Source organism: Callorhinus ursinus, unplaced genomic scaffold (genome assembly GCF_003265705.2).
Source record: "Callorhinus ursinus isolate GAN/ISIS: 27379988/994484 unplaced genomic scaffold, GSC_fseal_2.0 scaffold32, whole genome shotgun sequence".
Lineage (NCBI taxonomy): Eukaryota > Metazoa > Chordata > Mammalia > Carnivora > Otariidae > Callorhinus > Callorhinus ursinus.
Genome location: NW_027397094.1, coordinates 12,623,013 through 12,640,567, shown reverse-complemented (window position 1 = coordinate 12,640,567; position 17,555 = coordinate 12,623,013). Strand labels below are relative to the sequence as shown.

General features: G+C 40.8%; 1 protein-coding gene across 3 annotated transcripts in view; it reads right to left on the bottom strand.

The window, feature by feature from the left end:
- B3GALNT2 (beta-1,3-N-acetylgalactosaminyltransferase 2) overlaps positions 1 to 17,555 on the bottom strand; it is a 57,874-nt gene that overhangs the window by 25,629 nt on the left and 14,690 nt on the right. For 2 of the 3 annotated variants that reach the window (XM_073879029.1, XM_073879030.1), the window contains exons 3-6: positions 11,556 to 11,656; positions 8,397 to 8,590; positions 5,438 to 5,497; positions 2,597 to 2,692 (exon numbers count right to left, since the gene is read on the bottom strand). In XM_073879029.1, coding sequence (XP_073735130.1) covers positions 2,597 to 2,692; positions 5,438 to 5,497; positions 8,397 to 8,590; positions 11,556 to 11,656 — 451 coding nt within the window. The remainder of the gene's footprint in view (positions 1 to 2,596; positions 2,693 to 5,437; positions 5,498 to 8,396; positions 8,591 to 11,555; positions 11,657 to 17,555) is intronic. The other variant, XM_025850809.2, reaches the window with a different exon arrangement.

Below are 17,555 nucleotides of genomic sequence, written 5' to 3'. Positions count from 1 at the left end.
GACTCCCTGCCGAGCAGGGACTCGATCCTGGGACTCCACCAGGATCATGACCTGAGCCGAAGGCAGTCGCTTAACCAACTGAGCCATCCAGGCGCCCTCTAAAATAAAGAAAATCTTAAAAAAAAAAATTGTAATTCTATCTAGAAGACTGACCAAGATAATGGGGGCAGACTCTGTAACACTCTGATTAGCCTTAAGCTTTAAAGCTAATTTTCTTCCTCTTTGCCCCTCATTGTGACTCCTTCCTCTTAGTTTCTCAACCTCGCTACCAATCGACCATTTGAGCCAGACAATTCTTTGTTGGGGGGGCTTCGTGTGTGTTGTAGGACGTTCAGCAGCATCGCTGGCCTCTAGATGCCAGTACCACTCCACCCCCAGCTGTGACACCAGAACGAGCCTTTGGACATTGCTAAATGCCCCTCCTGGGCAAACAGCCCCGGCTGCAGAAACTCTGCTCTTGAAGAACGGATCCCAAAAATCCAGATGAGTAGCAGCAAGAATAAGGACGGTATGCATTTATTTCCTGAATGCTTACCATGTGGCAGCATGTTCTAGGCATTCTGCATGTATGAAAATCATTTAGTCCCTAAAATGAGCCTCTCAACTGGGTGGTGTAGCCCCATCTCACAGATGAGGGGATGGACACAGTGAGACTGAACGGCTTGCGTGAGGCCACACAGACGCCGAGCGGCAGCGCGGGGCTTCGGACTCACCCGAGCTGCACCCGCAGCTCCTGCTCAGGCACTTGGCCCCGAACGTGCCCTCACATACTTACTCCCCGCCGCCTCATCCTTCTCTTTCCTGCCGATGCCAATCCTAAGTCTTTTCTGCACAAACGCACTCTACGTCAGGCTTCACACTGCTCTGATACCACCTAACACAATGCTAGTGTTCCTGGGCTCCTCAGAATAACATGACTCTCCCTTCGGGAAGAGTTCTAGGAACCGCAGGAAGCCTGAGGTTCTGCCCATGCTCCTCTGAGCAGAAAGTCTCATTGATGACTCGCTTCAAGCCTCAAGGAGCTTACCTACTAGTTCATATAGGAAAAGGGCTCACACCAGGTCTGGCACACGGTAAGTACGGCCTCAGTGCCGGCTCCTTTTGTCCCTCTAGGACGGAAGCTGCTTTCAGGGCAGGGATCTTTGTACTGTGTCCTCACAGAGCCCCGGTGCTGGGCACACACTAATTTCTCAAATATTTTCTTTCTTTTTTTTTTTTTTTTTTTAAAGATTTTGTTTATTTATTTGACAGAGAGAGACATAGCGAGAGAGGGAACACAAGCAGGGGGAGTGGGGGAGGGAGAAGCGGGCTTCCCGCGGAGCAGGGAGCCCAATGCGGGGCTCGATCCCAGGACCCCACGATCATGACCTGAGCTGAAGGCAGACGCTTAACGAATGAGTCACCTGGGCGCCCCTCTCAAATATTTTCTGAGTAAATGAATACACAAACCAAAGAATGGCTTCCTTCAAAACCTGAGATCCAACACTTAGCGAATACAACTTAGCTAAGCCACTGCTCTTAATTAAAAGTAAAAGATACTTTTGATGGGACATACTTCTGCCCCTCCCCCTGCTCATGTGCTCACTCGTGCTCTCTCTCTCTCGCTCTCAACTACATAAATAAAATCTTTAAAAAAATAAATGTTTTTTAGGCAGAAGTTTGTGTACAGGTGAAATAAAGGAGATCCCTTTCACATCTATAGAATTGACATATATAGTTTCAACTACTTGTACTGAACGCCAAAGATCCACAGCATATGAGATGTGTTGTATAAGGCAAACAGAACCCACAAGACCAGCGTTGGGAAAATGTTTCTTCGTTCGTCAGCAGAGCTCGTCAACGGTCTGGCTCCCATGAATTAGCTCAGCTTTGACGTTGCAGGACGAACTCAACAGCTGATTTACAGTGACTCCCCAAGATGCTTGAGAAACTGAACCCTATGTGGTTCCAAAGCCCTGAACTGAGGAATGTACTCAGACTAGACTGAACTAGCCTAGAGAAGCTGAGGTGGATGGATGAGTAATCTGCTCTTGCCCACCACGCAATTCTCTGCAACCACCCTGTGGCTTAACTGCAGGCTGACGTGGGCACTTGGCAGGTAGGTGACAGGATCTTTAGGACACACCTACTCAAGGACCTAGGTGACAGCTATCTTTTCAGACATGTTCCACAACCTCGAGAGGTTTTATTCATCTTGGAAATGTGGCCAATCTCTTTGCAATTACCCTGCCTGCACCCTACCACCCCCACCCTCTGCAGATAAATAAACGACCTGATTCATTCAAGTGGTATCTGGGTCTCGTGTTTCCATCAATCCATGCCTATTATTATCCTTTGTCACTAAAACAGTCATGCAGTTCTCAATCCACTGAATAAACCAGGCAGTGCCTTTCAGAAAGTGTGGTTTGGGACCCTCTGAGGCATTACGGGGCTGTGAAAAGGGATGGTGCAGAGTGCTACATTTCAGTAATCTGTGCACAGAGTTGGCGGCCCCATCCAGCACTCTGAAGAGCTGTCCTGGTACAGCAAAGTATCAACTGCTGGCCTCTGAGAGCACAGCGCCAGGCCACCACAGCCCTTCCATTACACCCCGTACCTCAGGCAGGATGAACTGCTCCACAGGCTTGTACCACAGCTTGTTCACCTGCACACCACAGCTCGGAGGGCTGAAACGAGCCACGAAGAGGGCCTCCTATAAATGGGAGGTGGGGGGTCGGGGACAAGAAACAGGGGAAAAAAAGAAAGACTCCACGTTAGACACTGCATATTCGCCAAGTTTTCAAACATCTTCTATCTTGGGCAGCTTAATCCTCGATGGCCCCAACCAGAGTTAATACGGGTCGAAAATGATGTTGCGACATCATTTGCGTTTTCCAGTGCGATCACGTTTATTAAGTAGATATGATAACAAAAGCTGTCTTAAAGTTCCAAAACATGAAACGAAATCCACACAACCTTATAAAAAACCAAAGCCCACCTTGAAATGAGGAGCATTAGGGGAGGTGTGAGGTGTTAAATCAAGCTGAATTGTTAGGCTTAACCCCAAGGGTTAAGAAGAAACTGAAAGATCACATATTTCTACACAGAACAAAGGTACTCCAGGAGCCCCCCTTCAAAAAGAACCTTTAGAAGAAAAAATGCACAGAAACAAAAAAGGGAACATAAGAGAGGGCTGATTGCCATTATGTCTATAGGCACCCCGCATTAACTGCACTTGGCTTTACTGCGATTTGTGGAGCGCTGTGCTTTTTACAATTTGTGGCAACCCCTCAATGAACAAGTCCAGAGGCGACATTCTTCGTTGAGTCTCTGTGTCACATTTTGGTAATTCTTGTAATATTTCATACTTTTTCATTATTATTATATTTGCTTTGGTGATCTGTGATACTACCTTAATTGTGGGGGGGCCATGAACTGCTCCCAAATAAGATGGCAAACTTAATTGATAAACCCACTGACCAGCACTTCCTCATCCCTCTCCCTCTCCTCGGGCCTCCCCTATTCCCTGAGACACAACAATATTGAAATTTGGTCACTTAATACCCCTACAGTAAGTGTTCAAGTGAAAGGAAGAGTTGCAGGTTTCTCACTCCAAATCAAAGGCTAGTGTGGTCCACAACAGCCAAACTATGGAAAGAGCCTAGATGTCCATCAACAGATGAATAAAGAATAAAGAAGATGTGATATATACATACAATGGAATATTATGCAGCCATCAAAAATGAAATCTTGTCCTTTGCAATGAGGTGGATGGAACTAGAGGGTATTATGCTAAGTGAAATAAGTCAATCAAAGAAAGACAAGTATCATATGATCTCACTGATATGTGGAATTTAAGAAACAAGGCAGAGGATCATAGGGGAAGGGAGGGAAAAATGAAACAAGACGAAACCAGAGAGGGAGACAAACCGTAAGAGACTCTTAACCTCAGGAAACAAACTGAGGGCTGCTGGAGGGGAGGGGGGTGGGAGGGATGGGGGGGCTGGGTGATGGACACTGGGGAGGGGATGTGTTGTAATGAGCACTGGGTATTATGCAAGACTGATGAATCACAGGCCTGTACCCCGAAACAAATAATACATTATATGTTAATTAACTGAATTTAGATTTAAAAAAACTTAAAGGATGCAAACTTAAGAGTTAAATAAGTTATAATTACAAGCAAAGTTAATAAATACAAAAAAAAAAAGCTAGTGTTTTAAAGCTTAGTGAGGAAGGCAAGTTGAAAGCAGAGAAAGGCTGAAAGCTGGGCCTCTTGTGCCTCTTTGTGAACGCAAAGGAAAAGTTCTTGAGGGAAACTCTAAGTGCCTCTCCAGTGAACACGCAAAGGACAAAAAAAAGAGAAACACACTTCTTGCTGATACGGAGAAAGTCTCTGGACAGAAGGTCAAACCAGCCACAACATCTCCCTTAAGTCAAAGCCTAATCCAGAGCAATGCTCCAACTACAATTCCATGAAGGCTGAGAGAGGGGAGGAAGCTGCAGAAGAAAAGTTGGAAGCCGGCAGAGGTGGGTGCAGGAGGTGTGGGGAAAGAAGCTGTCTCCTTAACATCAAAGTGCCAGGTGAGGCCACAGGTGCTGATGGAGAAGTTGCAGCAAGTTCTCCAGGAGATGGAGCTGAGATAATTCAGGAAGGCGGCCACACTGAGTAAGATTATCCGTGTAGACAAAGCAGCCTTCTATCAGAAGAAAATGCCATCTAGGACTTTCCTAGCTAGAGAGAAGTCAATGCCTGGCTTCGAGGCCTCAAAGGACAGGCTGACTCTCTTGTTAGGGGTACATGCAGCTGGTGACTTTAGGCTGAATGCTCATTTTCCATTCTGCAAATCCTAGGGACCCTAAGAATGACAATAAATCTCTGCCTGTGCTCTATAAATGGAACTACAAAGTATGGACGACAGCACATCTGCTTACGCATGGTTTACTGAATATTTTAAGCCTACTGTTGAGACCACTGCTCAGAAAAAAAAGATTCCTTTCAAAATATGACTGCTTGTTGACAATGCACCTGGTCACCCAAGAGCTAGGTGACTAACATAGCATTTCATGCCCGCTAACAAAGCCTGCATTCTGTAGCCCACGGATCAAGGAGTCATTTCAACTTTCAAGTCTCATTATTTAAGAAATACATTTTGTAAGACTGCCATAGACTCCTCGGATGGATCTGGGCAAAGTAAACCGAAGGCCTTCTGAAAGGATTCACCATTGTAGGTGCCATTAACAACATTCATGATTCATGGGAAGAGGTCAAAATATCAACATTAAGAGAATTTGGAAGAAGTTGATCCAACCCTCATGGAGAATGCTGACAGGTTCAAGTCACTGCAGATGTGGTGGAAATAGCAAGAAAACTAGAATTAGAAGTGAAGCCTGAGGATGTGACCGAATGGTTGCCATCTCATGATAAAACTTTAATGGATAAGGAGTTGCTTCTTACGCATAAGCAAAGTGGTTTCTTGAGATGGAATCTCCTCCAGGTGAAGATGCTGTGAAATTGCTGAAATGACAAAGAATTTAGAATACGGCATAAACAGAGTTGATAAAGCAGCTTCAGGGTTTGAGAAGTTGACTCCAATTCTGAAGGATGTTCTACTTTGGGTACAATGCTATCGAACAGCATCCCAGAGAAATCATTTGTGAAAGGAAGAGTCAGTCAGTGAGGCAAACTTCACTGTTGTCTTATTTTAAGAAATGGCCCCGGCCACCCCAGCCTTCAGTAGCTACTACCCTGGTCAGTCAGCATCCACTGACATCGAGGCAAGACCTCCCATCAGCAAAAAAATTATGACTTGCTGAAAGCTCAGATGGTGGTTAGCATTGTTTAGCAATAAAGTATTTTTAAATTAAGGTATGTACCTTGTTTTTGTGATATTTGCATTAATATTAATAACTATGGCACATGCAATAGATGACATTAAAGTGTAAACATAACTTTCAGGTGCACCTAGCAAAAAGTTCATTTGACTTGCTTTCCTGTGATATTTGCTTTACTGCGGTGGTCTGGAAGCAAACCCTCAGTGTCTCTGAGGTACGCCTGTACTGTTTGTTTGTTTTTTTTTTAGTCCTTCCCAGTTTGTTTTAGGCAAGAATATTTCCTACTTCTCTCATGCCTATTCTTATATACCAGCTTACTACAGGAGAAACTTCTGTTAAAGCTATGAGGGCCATGCAGAAGTTTAGGATTAGGGGGGTTTTAGTGGATTAGGCGTATTTCTTCATTAACACCAGTTCTTGGCCATACATTGGTAATACCTTTTGTATTGTGACTACCTGCAAACCTGTTAGCATCCATCTTAGACTAGGCTTTCCTTAGGACAAAGATTAACTTCTTGGCTAAAAATATGGCAACTAAAAAATAAATCAACATTATCAAAATACCGTCTGGGCCAAGTCTCTTCACTAATAACTCAAACATTACAAATGGTTTAAAAAAAAAAAAGACTACATATACTAAGACAATTAAATGGATTAAAAAGAGGGATGCCTGGTTGGCTCAGTAGGTTAAGCGTCTGCCTTCAGCTCAGGTTATGATCCCAGGGTCCTGGGATGGAGCCCCGCATCGGGCTCCCTGCTCAGCAGGGGAGCTCGCTTCTCCCTCTCCCTCTGCCTGCCACTGCCCCTATATGCCCAGCAATAGAAGAACGGATAAACATATTGCTGGAATACAGCTTAGCAATTAAAAAGCGGAAAAGGAATGGGGCACCTGGCTGTCTCAGTTGGCAAAGTATGCCCTCTTGATCTCAGGGCTGTGAGTTCAAGCCCCATGTTGGGCATATAGCTTACTTAAAAAAAAAAAAAGGTAGGGGCGCCTGGGTGGCTCAGTTGGTTAAGCGGCTGCCTTTGGCTCAGGTCATAATCCCAGGGTCCTGGGATCGAGCCCTGCATCAGGCTCCCTGCTTGGCGGGGAGCCTGCTTCTCCCTCTCCCTCTGCCTGCCTCTCTGCCTACTTGCTCTCTCTCTGTATCTCTCTGCCAAATAAATAAATAAAATCTTTAAAAAAAAAAAAGGTAAAAGAAAAGGGAAAAATCATGAATACACACAAGAACATGGGTGAGTTACAAAAACACGTTGAGTGAAAGAAGCCTTACACAGGGGAGTATTTTATGATTCTATTTACATATTAAATATCACAACAGGCAAAACCAGTCTATGGTAACAGAGGGGAAAAAAAAAGGCCATCTCTGAGAACTGGGACAGGGTGATAGGAATTTGGGTTACACAGCTTTATGCAATTTAAACTGACCGAGGCGGGGCTGGCTGGCTCAGTCAGAAGAACATGTGACTCTTGATCCTGGGGTCATGAGTTCGAGCCCCACAGTGGGTGTAGAGATTAAATAAATAAAAACTTAAAAAATAAATAAATAAAAAACTGACCTAATGTACATTTCACTGTGCATAAAATTTAAAAAACCACAAATAAATATTAAAGTCTAGTTAATGGGGAAAAAAAAAAAAAAGTCTAGTTAATGATATGCATGCTGAAGTGTTTAGGGACAAAGTGTCCTGATGCCTGAAACTGACTCTGAAATACAGTCAGGAAAAATAAAAAGATTGTTGAACAACTTTATATGTGATAAAGCAAATTTGTTTCTTTAAGAGTTTATCTGAGAGCGAGAGAGCGAGCGAGCACGAGCAGGGCGAGGGGCAGAGAGAAAAGCAGACTCCCAGCTGAGCAGGGAGCCCAATGTGGGGCAGGATCCTGGGACTCCAGGATCATGGCCTGGGCCAAAGGCAGACACTTAACTGACTGAGCAACCCAGGTGCCCTGAAATACAGCAAAATGAAAACTACGGTGGAAATTAGGTGGCTACATGGGTGTTCACTGTATAATTCCTCCAAGATTTCTACAAACGGATCTTTTCAAATACAATTCCTTGTTAATATACTCCTTCAGCTGTACTCTGTGAATAAATCAGATTTCCCCACATATCAGGAAGAGAGTAACCCCAGTTGTTTTAAACTTTCATTCCCTCTACATCCTTATTACAAAAGACATGTGAAGCAGCTGTTAGCCTTGTATTATAGAGACAGACTTTCAGGGTTGGAATGAAGAGACACTAATACTTGCTTATACCTTAGAGTCCCAAAGTTTCTACATTCATTATCAACTTTTGTAATTCCTTAGGCTTTAGGGGATTTTAGGTTGGGAATTTCTAACCTGGCCCAATCCCTTCTTTTCTAGATATAACATTTATTTTTTACTGGTATCCTCTTCCCAAACCAGTATATTAATATATTATGCTATAATGTATCCAATCAGTAAGGGAAGAAAAGTGGAAGTCTTCCAACCAGATGTGTAAATATATAGTCTCCCAATCTACTATATGCCATGAGGAAAAAACTGGTATTTTTTAAAAAGAAAAATGGGGGAAAACCTTGTATAAAACAGTGCATACCTCTTGTTCTGCCTGATAAAGCTTGACTGTGATGTTCCTCTGGAAACCCACATCGTTGGCATCATAAAACACCCCAAGACTGGTAATAACGATTGGGTAGAGAACTCGGAAGCTCACGCTGACAACTCGGTCCTCAGAAATTCCTGATGAGGTGTCTTCAGAAAGACTGAATGCCTCAATTTCCTGGTTCAAAACTGAGAAAATAATGAGAAAAGGAGTTTTACATAACCAAACAAATATAATCTTATAATTCTTTCACAAATGGCAGTAATTAAAAAAATTCTCCAGAAATATGGCTGCTTCTAGGGAAAAACATAAATTTATCTTGAAATTTAAGGATGAAGTTTTTAGCTATATCTAGGTAAAATATTTAATTATCAGAACTACTGTAATAAATTTTTGTATGCACAGGTGTGCATATATATGTCTAAACACCATAGAGGAATATTATCAAAGGCATCTATTAGGAAAGGTTTGATAAATAGGGATATTAAAAATAGTACCTAATGCAGTCATAAATAATGAGAAAATTTAGTCTTGCTCTGCAAATTCCAAAAGTTCTACTTCTTGTTGGGCAATTTAAAATACTCGTGATGTCACATGACAAAAGTCCTTGAAATCACTTCCAATAACACTGAAAAATCCTATGTAATACTGATAAAAGAGAAGCACATCAAACACAGTAGTATGTCTGATCACATACTGTGCGCCATGCCCATCGCATTTACAATTTCACCACCGCACTGTGTGGCCGTGGCATTACCTGACATCACGGGTTATGATACCGAGGCCTGGAGATGTTAAGTAACTTGCCTGAGGTCACAGAAAGTGGCAGAGCCAGGAATAAACCCCAGGTTTATGGACTTCAAACTCAGTGCTCTTTCCACTCCACTACAGCTGCCTAAATCAAAGCCAAAAATAGTCCTTTGCAAATCATGTTTTCAATTACTATAAATGAAATCAGGACCGATTATGTGAAACAGTTCACATGGCTGAGAATATCAGTGCCACTTTGTGAAATAATATAAAAACCTATTCTAAAAGATTTTATCGAAGTTCTTTGTATCTTTCAGAGCTGTGGTTTTCCAATTTTCCTGCTCACACAACCGCATCAGTTAAACGCATTTGTACACACACTCATATATCTATTTACAAAATAGACACATATATTATTGTTACCAATATATTCAGTCTTTATAAAGATAACATTGTCTTATTTTCAGATAAATAGAAATTCAGTTTTCTTCCCACACCCAGAGGATCATTTGGATCCCTACCTTCGAATTCCTAGAATGCTATTTTATACTTAGCAAAAGTTTTTTTTTTTTAATAAACTCAGTAAGTGTAAAAGATTCAAAGTATATGCATATGGGTTTAAGGCCAAGGTTAAGCACACTATAATCTAACTACCTATCTATTAAGAACAGATGTACCTTGAATTTCAAGCTACCTAGACACAGGAAATCCTGCTGCTTTGGTAATGCTATTAATCAAAACTACATATCCAGAGTATCATGATGATTAATTAATGCTCATGATGACCTTAAGGTATTGAAATAAACCTAAAATGACATTTGAGTCCTCAAAAAGATAAAATTAGGTTCAATATAAATTTAGTTACACCTATTTAAAAAAATTTGTGACCTAGGTATTACATATATGAAATTTTTCTATTAATTAATAGTTCTACTCCTTTACTATTAATGAATAATAACACTTAAAATAATAAAAGTCTGGTTAATTTAAGGTGAGATTTTAAAAAAAATTTGATTTGGTTTGGATTTCAAATGTAATTTGTTCTAGGCTACTCTTACATCATCAGTAATACAACATTTTATTAGGTTCATGGTCCCTTTGGGACTGCAGTGCAAGCTAATGGACCTTCTCCTCAGAGAAACGAGGAGAAAGGCAATTACACATGAAATTTTACTTACAATGTTAACTAAAAGATCCTAAGTAAGAAACCTCTGCTTTACAAAATAGAGACCTGAAAATAAGGTACAATTTATTTAAAAAGCTAATTGAAGCTGAACTTTATAAAAGGCAGGTTCTTTAAAATAATATTAAGTACCTACCATGTCCCAGGAACTATTCTGAATTTTTTATATGTATCAATTTCTTTCATCCTGTCAATCCCTATGAGGTAAGTACCTTTATCCCCAGTTTATAGATGGTGAAACTGAGGCACAGAGGAGGTGAATAACTGATCAATGGTCACACAACTAGAAAAGGCAGAGCCTAGATTTAAAGCCATGGGGTAACTCGGCGATGGGCATTAAGAAGGGCATGTGATGTGATGAGCACTGGGTATTATATGCAACTGATGAATCACTGAACATTTTATCAAAAACTAACGATGTACTATACGTTGGCTAATTGAATTTAAATTAAAAATAAATAAATAAAGCTGTGGAGCCTGACTCCAAAGCCCACACTCTCAACGACATCACTACCGCTGCTTCTAAGAGTAAGGTGTACATCATTATAAAGGTCTGACAAATCTTAAAATACCAGAAGTTATAATCAGCACACTTAAGACTTTGAAAACTTTAGTCTTCCTTAAAACGATAGCTGAACACAAAAGGAAATGCTGGTAAAGAAAGATATCTGCTTATACAGTTAGCAATGTCCTAAAACGGGCTCCCTAGTAACAGAGGGAACCTGATTAGGACCATCTTTCTTCATCATCAGAACTCCCACAGATCTTTAACTGTAAAGGAATACAAAATAGTACTCATATTTAAAATTTTTTACTGTTTGTTTCTTTTGCAGGAGCTTATAGGCAGTAATTCTAAAAGAAAGTTGACTCACAATATTCGTATCAAGGTTACTGTAAATTGACAAGATGGTGAAATCAGCAGTTATCTCAAAGTTCAAAACTCCATTATTCAGATTTATCTATGCGCAAGGAATCTCCAGATGTAACTGAATCATACCGAGGAACAAACTCTCCCGGATCCTGAAATTATATGTATCTAAAAAGACTCCTCACAGCTAGAGTGATCACTCAATCTGTCAAAAAGGATGAAAGATACATTTTGATGAAAGCTCAATCGCAGTCTGCTAAAAACAGATCACCAGACTAGTCAGCTTAGCAAACTTTTCCTCAGCATCAAACTTGTACGCAGAGTCACGGGGCTGAGGAAAAAGACGACTCACCCGGATTCGTGATGTTGAGCAGTCTGCAGGAGTAAGGATCCTCCCTGTCTTCCACTGGCACAGCACAACCATGAGCACCTATTATGAACTTCACAAGCACACTGAAAGATGTGTTGGCATTAACATCAGATACTGATCTTCATTTTGTGCATACACGTTTCTTCACGCCCATTTCAAAGCTTTTACTTTGAGACACAAGTATTTATTAGGATTAATTCTAACTTTATTTTTCTAGCCTAGCAAAATAGGAACAGGCAAACTGAAAGTTGCCAACCACCAAGCGACGGATGTGTAAGCCCTCTGCTGTAGTACTGTGTTCAAGCGAGTATGAGTATGTTTGGCCTGGCTACCAGCAAATGCTCATATCAATTAAAAACAAACTACAGTAAAGTCAGTTTCTCATGCCCCAATCTACAACATATCTGTATCTGCAATCTGCTTTATTTGCTTTCCTCTATTATAGAAGGTATTCCTTTTGCTCCGGATTAGTCTTCGTATTCAAGAGGAGGTCCTCTCCTCTCCTACACCTTACCTGTAACCCGTAGCTCCTTCCCTACACATTACAAATACAATGAATTCCTGATACTAATTTCTATTTACCTACCATCCCTTCCTTGTCTCCACCCTATCCTTTAGTGAAGTCCTACAAAGGAATGAACTAAAATTGTAGGCTCTAGTTTCTCATCTCCCACTCATTTTATGAAACAAATTTTAGCTTCAACACCCACCACTTATACTGAGATGTTTACCACCAATGTAACCACTGATGTGTTGCTAAGTCCACAGACAACTTTTCAGCCCTTCAGTCTGTGGTTCCACAGTGCTGGTCTCCTTACAGTGCTCTCTTCCCTCCACTCTGCGGCTTGCTCCGTCACCTGCACAGGCTCTTCTTCGCCAAGTCTGTCCATTAGGGCAGATTTTAAAGCAGGGCTTTGCCCTTGGGTCTGTTCTCACTCTTTCTGCCTGCTCTCCCTGGACAATAGTTATTCTCAAGGCTTCTCCTACTGGCTTATGAGAGTCAACTGCTAAATTTTCAGGAATTCTGTGGGCTGGTTATTAAGAACAGCCTTTCTCAAATTACATAAACTTACAATGAAACACATTCCTTTAAAACAAAGAAAATACTCAAATTAATCATTTCTTAATTATTTCACTATTATCTATGCTCTTGAGGTTATCTTTACGTATTATATCTGTGTGGTGGAAATAAAATGGTGCGCTACTGCGTATCTTTCCCAAGTCTGTGTTCAGAGATGCTGTGTTAGTTGGCTGAAGTTGGTCATGGTGGGAATATTTACACTATGGAAACTAGCAAACACTACAAATAAGGGTTTTATTTACTTTAAGAGATGGAGGGGAAAAAAAAGTAAATCGTTGGAGGAAAAGTCAATGAAGATTAAACCTAAAAATAGGATGTGTCTACATAGATCAATGGAACAGAATAGAGAGCCCAAAGATAAACCCACAATTATATGGTCAATTAATCTATGACAATGGAGGCAAGGATTTCCAATGGGAAAAAGAGTCTCTTCAACAAAGGGTGTTGGGAAAACAGGACAGCTACCTGCAAAAGAATGAAATGGGACCACTCTCTTACACCATAAATGAAAAGAAACTCAAAATGGATTAAAGACCTAACTCTGAGACCTAAATCCATAAAACTCCTAGAAGGGAACATTGGCAATAACTTCTCTGACATCAGCTGTAGAAACATTTTTCTAGGTATGTCTCCTCAGGCAAGAGAGACAAAAGCAAAATTAAACTACTGGGACTACATCAAAATAAAAACCTTCTGCACAGCGAAGGAAACAATCAATAAAACTAAAAACAACCTATGGAATGGAGAAGATATTTGCAAATGATATCTGATAAGGAGATAATATCCAAAATATATAAAGAACTTATACAACTCAACATCAAAAAAACAAATAATCCAATTAGAAAATGGGCAGAAGACATGAATAGACATTTTTCTAAAGAAGACAGATGACCAAGAGACAGATGAAACCATGTTCAACATCACTCATCATCACAGAAATGCAAATCAAAACCACAATGAGATACCACCTTACACTTGTTAGAATGGCTAATACCAAAAAGACAAGAAACAACAAGCGTTGGTAAGCATGTGGAGAAAAGGGAACCCTCATGCCCTGCTGGTGGGAATGCAAACTGCTATAGCCACTGTGGAAAACAGTACGGCGGTTCCTCAAAAAATTAAAAATAGAATTACCATATGATCCAGTAATTCCACTATTGGGTATTTACCCAAAGAAAATGAAAACACGAATTCGAAAAGATATATGTACCCTGTACTTACTGCAACATTATTTATAGTAGGCAAGATATGGAAGCAACCAAAGTGTTCATCGACAGGATGAACGGATAAAAATGTGGTGTATACATATACATTGGAATATTACTCAGACATAAAAAAAAAAATGAACTTTTGCCATTTGCAACAACACACATGGATCTATATAGAGAGTATAATGCTAAGTGAAATGATTCAGAGAAAGACATACCACATGATTTCACTTATATGTGGAATTTAAGAAACAAAACAAATGAACATAAACCAAAAAACAGACTCTTTATAATTTTTTAATTTTTATATATTTATTTATTTGTCAGAGAGAGAGAGAGAGAGAGAGAGAGAGAGAACACAAGCAGGGAGAGCAGCAGGTAGAGGGAGAAGCAGGCTCCCTGCTAGGCAAGGAGCCCAATGCAGGACTCGACCCCAGGACGCTGGGATCATGATCTGAGCTGAAGGTAGACGCTTAACTGACTGAGCCACCCAGGTGCCCCCCAAAAATAGACTCTTAAGTACAGAGAACAAACTGGCGGTGGCTAGAAGGGAGGTGGGTGGGGGATGGGTGAATCAGGTGAAGTGGATTACGAGTACATTTATCTTGACAGTGAGTAACGTAGAGAATCGCTGAATTACTATATTGTACACCTGAAACTAATGTAACACTATATGTTAATAATACTTGAATTAAAAATAAATAAATAAAAATTAAAAGAAAAAAGTGATGTGTCTGTAGCCATTCCATTGTGAATAGCACAAAAAACTGAGGAACTATTCTTCCACTGTTCAGAACCTGTTGCCTGATTCCAAAGAAGTCCCTGACTTTACTAAGAGTAAAGTTCTGGCACATATCTCAGTTCTCACTTTAGTTTTACTCTTTAACTTAAAGAAAACATTTATGTACAACAACTGCAACATGTAACTGGTTACAGATACAAAAGTCTAGAACCATGGGAGCATTCCATGAGAATCAGCTCGCTACTTGGAATTTATAATAAAGAGTATCATGTATGTTGTCAATTATGTGCTATATATCCTTTATATCAGTAAAACTTACAGAGAACACATATGTACACACTACACATAATTATTATGTTTCAGGAAACCAGCTGGTAACTGCCTGCAGGTACCATAAACTCAACATATCCACAGCATAACTTCTCTCCCATGAAACCTGCTCTTCTCATCTAGTGTTTTTTGCCTTGATTGATGAATTCATTATTCACCAACTTAGAAAGCTAGCAATCATCCTAGACTGCTCTTTCTCCTCTCCCTCCTCCTGTTTATTTACTTCATTTTCTTCTAAGGTCACGCTTTATTTCAGCCCCTCAGCCGCCTAACTGGGTCTCAGCAGTCCATGCCACTGTCCCCATGGCTGTTCTGCAGGGGCTGGCCATGGCCTGCCTCTGGGTTCGATGCCTTCCCTCTCTCTACCTCATAATCCCTGTCTCTCGGCCCCTCTTTTCTTCCCTAGCGCTTCCTCTCACTCACCCACACCCTCCCCTGAACCTCCCCCCCAGGGGGTTCCAGTTACTTGGAACTGTTTGGAGTTTCCCAAACACTCTAGGCTGTTTTATAACTATTTATATCTATTTACATCTAGTTATATGTGCTATTTATATAATAGCAAATATAACATTTTATGACACTATTACAACTATTTCCTATTAAACTTCAAGCTCCCATAAAGACTCAGACTATATGGCAACTATCTTTTTTTTTTTTTGGATTTTTTTTTTTTGGTAAGATTTTATTTATCAGAGAGAGAGCACAAGCAAGGAGAGGGGCAGGCAGGCAGAGGGAGAAGCAGGCTCCCTGCTGAGCAAGGAGTATATGGCAACTATCTTTGTATTCTGCCATACTGCAGTACACTACCTGCATGCAGAAGATACGGAATAGATACTTATGAAATTGGCAACTTATTAATTTTATTACAAAGGCTTTTAATTAAATAAGATCCTGGAAATATATGTGGAGTTTGGCTCCTTCAGTGAAATGCTAGATTTGAAAGTGAGCCACAGCCACAGACATGCAAACATTTTCTTTTACTAATGGCCAATTAAGGCAGAATACCATTCATAAACAACTAGCATTTAGAAAAAAGTATAAACAGAAATGAGTAAGTTTACTAATTAAATTATTGCAGATATTTACCAAATTAGTTTTTTTTTTTAAGATTTTATTTATTTATTTGACAGAGAGAGACACAGCGAGAGCAGGAACACAAGCAGGGGGAGTGGGAGAGGGAGAAGCAGGCTTCCCGCCTAGCAGGGAGCCTCATGTGGGACTCGATCCCAGGACCCTGGGCTCATGACCTGAGCCAAAGGCAGACGCTTAAAGACTGAGGCACCCAAGCACCCACCAAATTAGTTTTTTTAAAGCCATCTTAAATACTCTTACTAGATCCACAAAATTACTCTGCCCCAAGAAGTTGTTTTTGGCTAGTATCTATTTTTATACAGGTATCCCATCATTTTTATAAAACAAATCACCAAGCTTTCTAAATTTAAAGCAGTAATGCTATGATGGCAAATAAATTACTGGTGACTATCTGATTGTTATTTTTCCTCATGACATTTAGTCTGAGTCATTCTCTCAATAGTTGTTGAGTGCGTTACCCTGTGCCAAGTTAGGTTCTAAGTATTGGGAATACATCAGTGAAAAAAGTTAAATTCCTGGGGCGCCTGGGTGGTTCAGTCGGTTGAGCATCCAACTCTTGGTTTTGGCTCAGGTCATGATCTCAGGTCATGGGATCAAGCCCAGTGTTGGGCTCCACGCCCAGTGTGTGGAGCCTGCTTAAGAGTCTCTCTCCCTCTCCCTCAGCCCCTCCCCCTGCTTACTCATGTTCTCTCAGAATAAAATCTTAAAAAAAAAAAGTTAAAGTCCCTATGCTCATGAAACTATATTCTAGTGGGGAAAGACAACTTATAAATATAAAGCTAAATATAATAAACATGCTAGTTGGAAATAAGTATTATAAAGGAAAATAAAGTCAATAAGGGAGAACAGAGAGGGCAAAGGGGTTAGGTGCTATTTAATATAGGGCTGCCTCCTGCTAAGGTGACATCTAAACAGAGACCTGAAAAACGTGAGACTGTGAACCATGAGGATATCCAGTGGAAGAGTGATAAAGACAGGGGAGACAGTAAGTGCAAAGGCCCCGAGGCAGAAGCACATTTAGTGCATGGAAGCACCAGTCCGTACACTAGCAGTATGGTCACCAGTGTAGGGCAAGCAGATGTAGGTCAGGTAAGACTTGGCATTTTACTATGAGCTAAAGAGAAGTCAATGGAGGGGTATGAGCAGAAAATCGACGTAATTTGACGAATTTTAAAAGCAGCACTCTGGCTGCTGCATGGGAAATAAAATATCGGGCAATAAAAGCAGAAGCAGGAAATCCAGATAGAGCCTTCTGCAGACTCCAAGTGAGAGGCAATGCGGCCTGATGGGGAGAGGGGGTGGTTCTGACAGTACTGGTAAAAGGGCGAGAGGCTGGCTCCTGGGTACGATTTAAAGGTCGCACCCAGAAAACATGCTGATGGGGTGGATGAGAGAAAGAAGAAATCAAGGTAACAATGTATTATAAATTTTTAAAACTTCCTATTTTCCTGGTGCCTCAACATCCTCACAAACAGGCTATGAGCATCCTCCTCAGGTGACCTGATACACCAGCAGAGTGACAAGGCTGG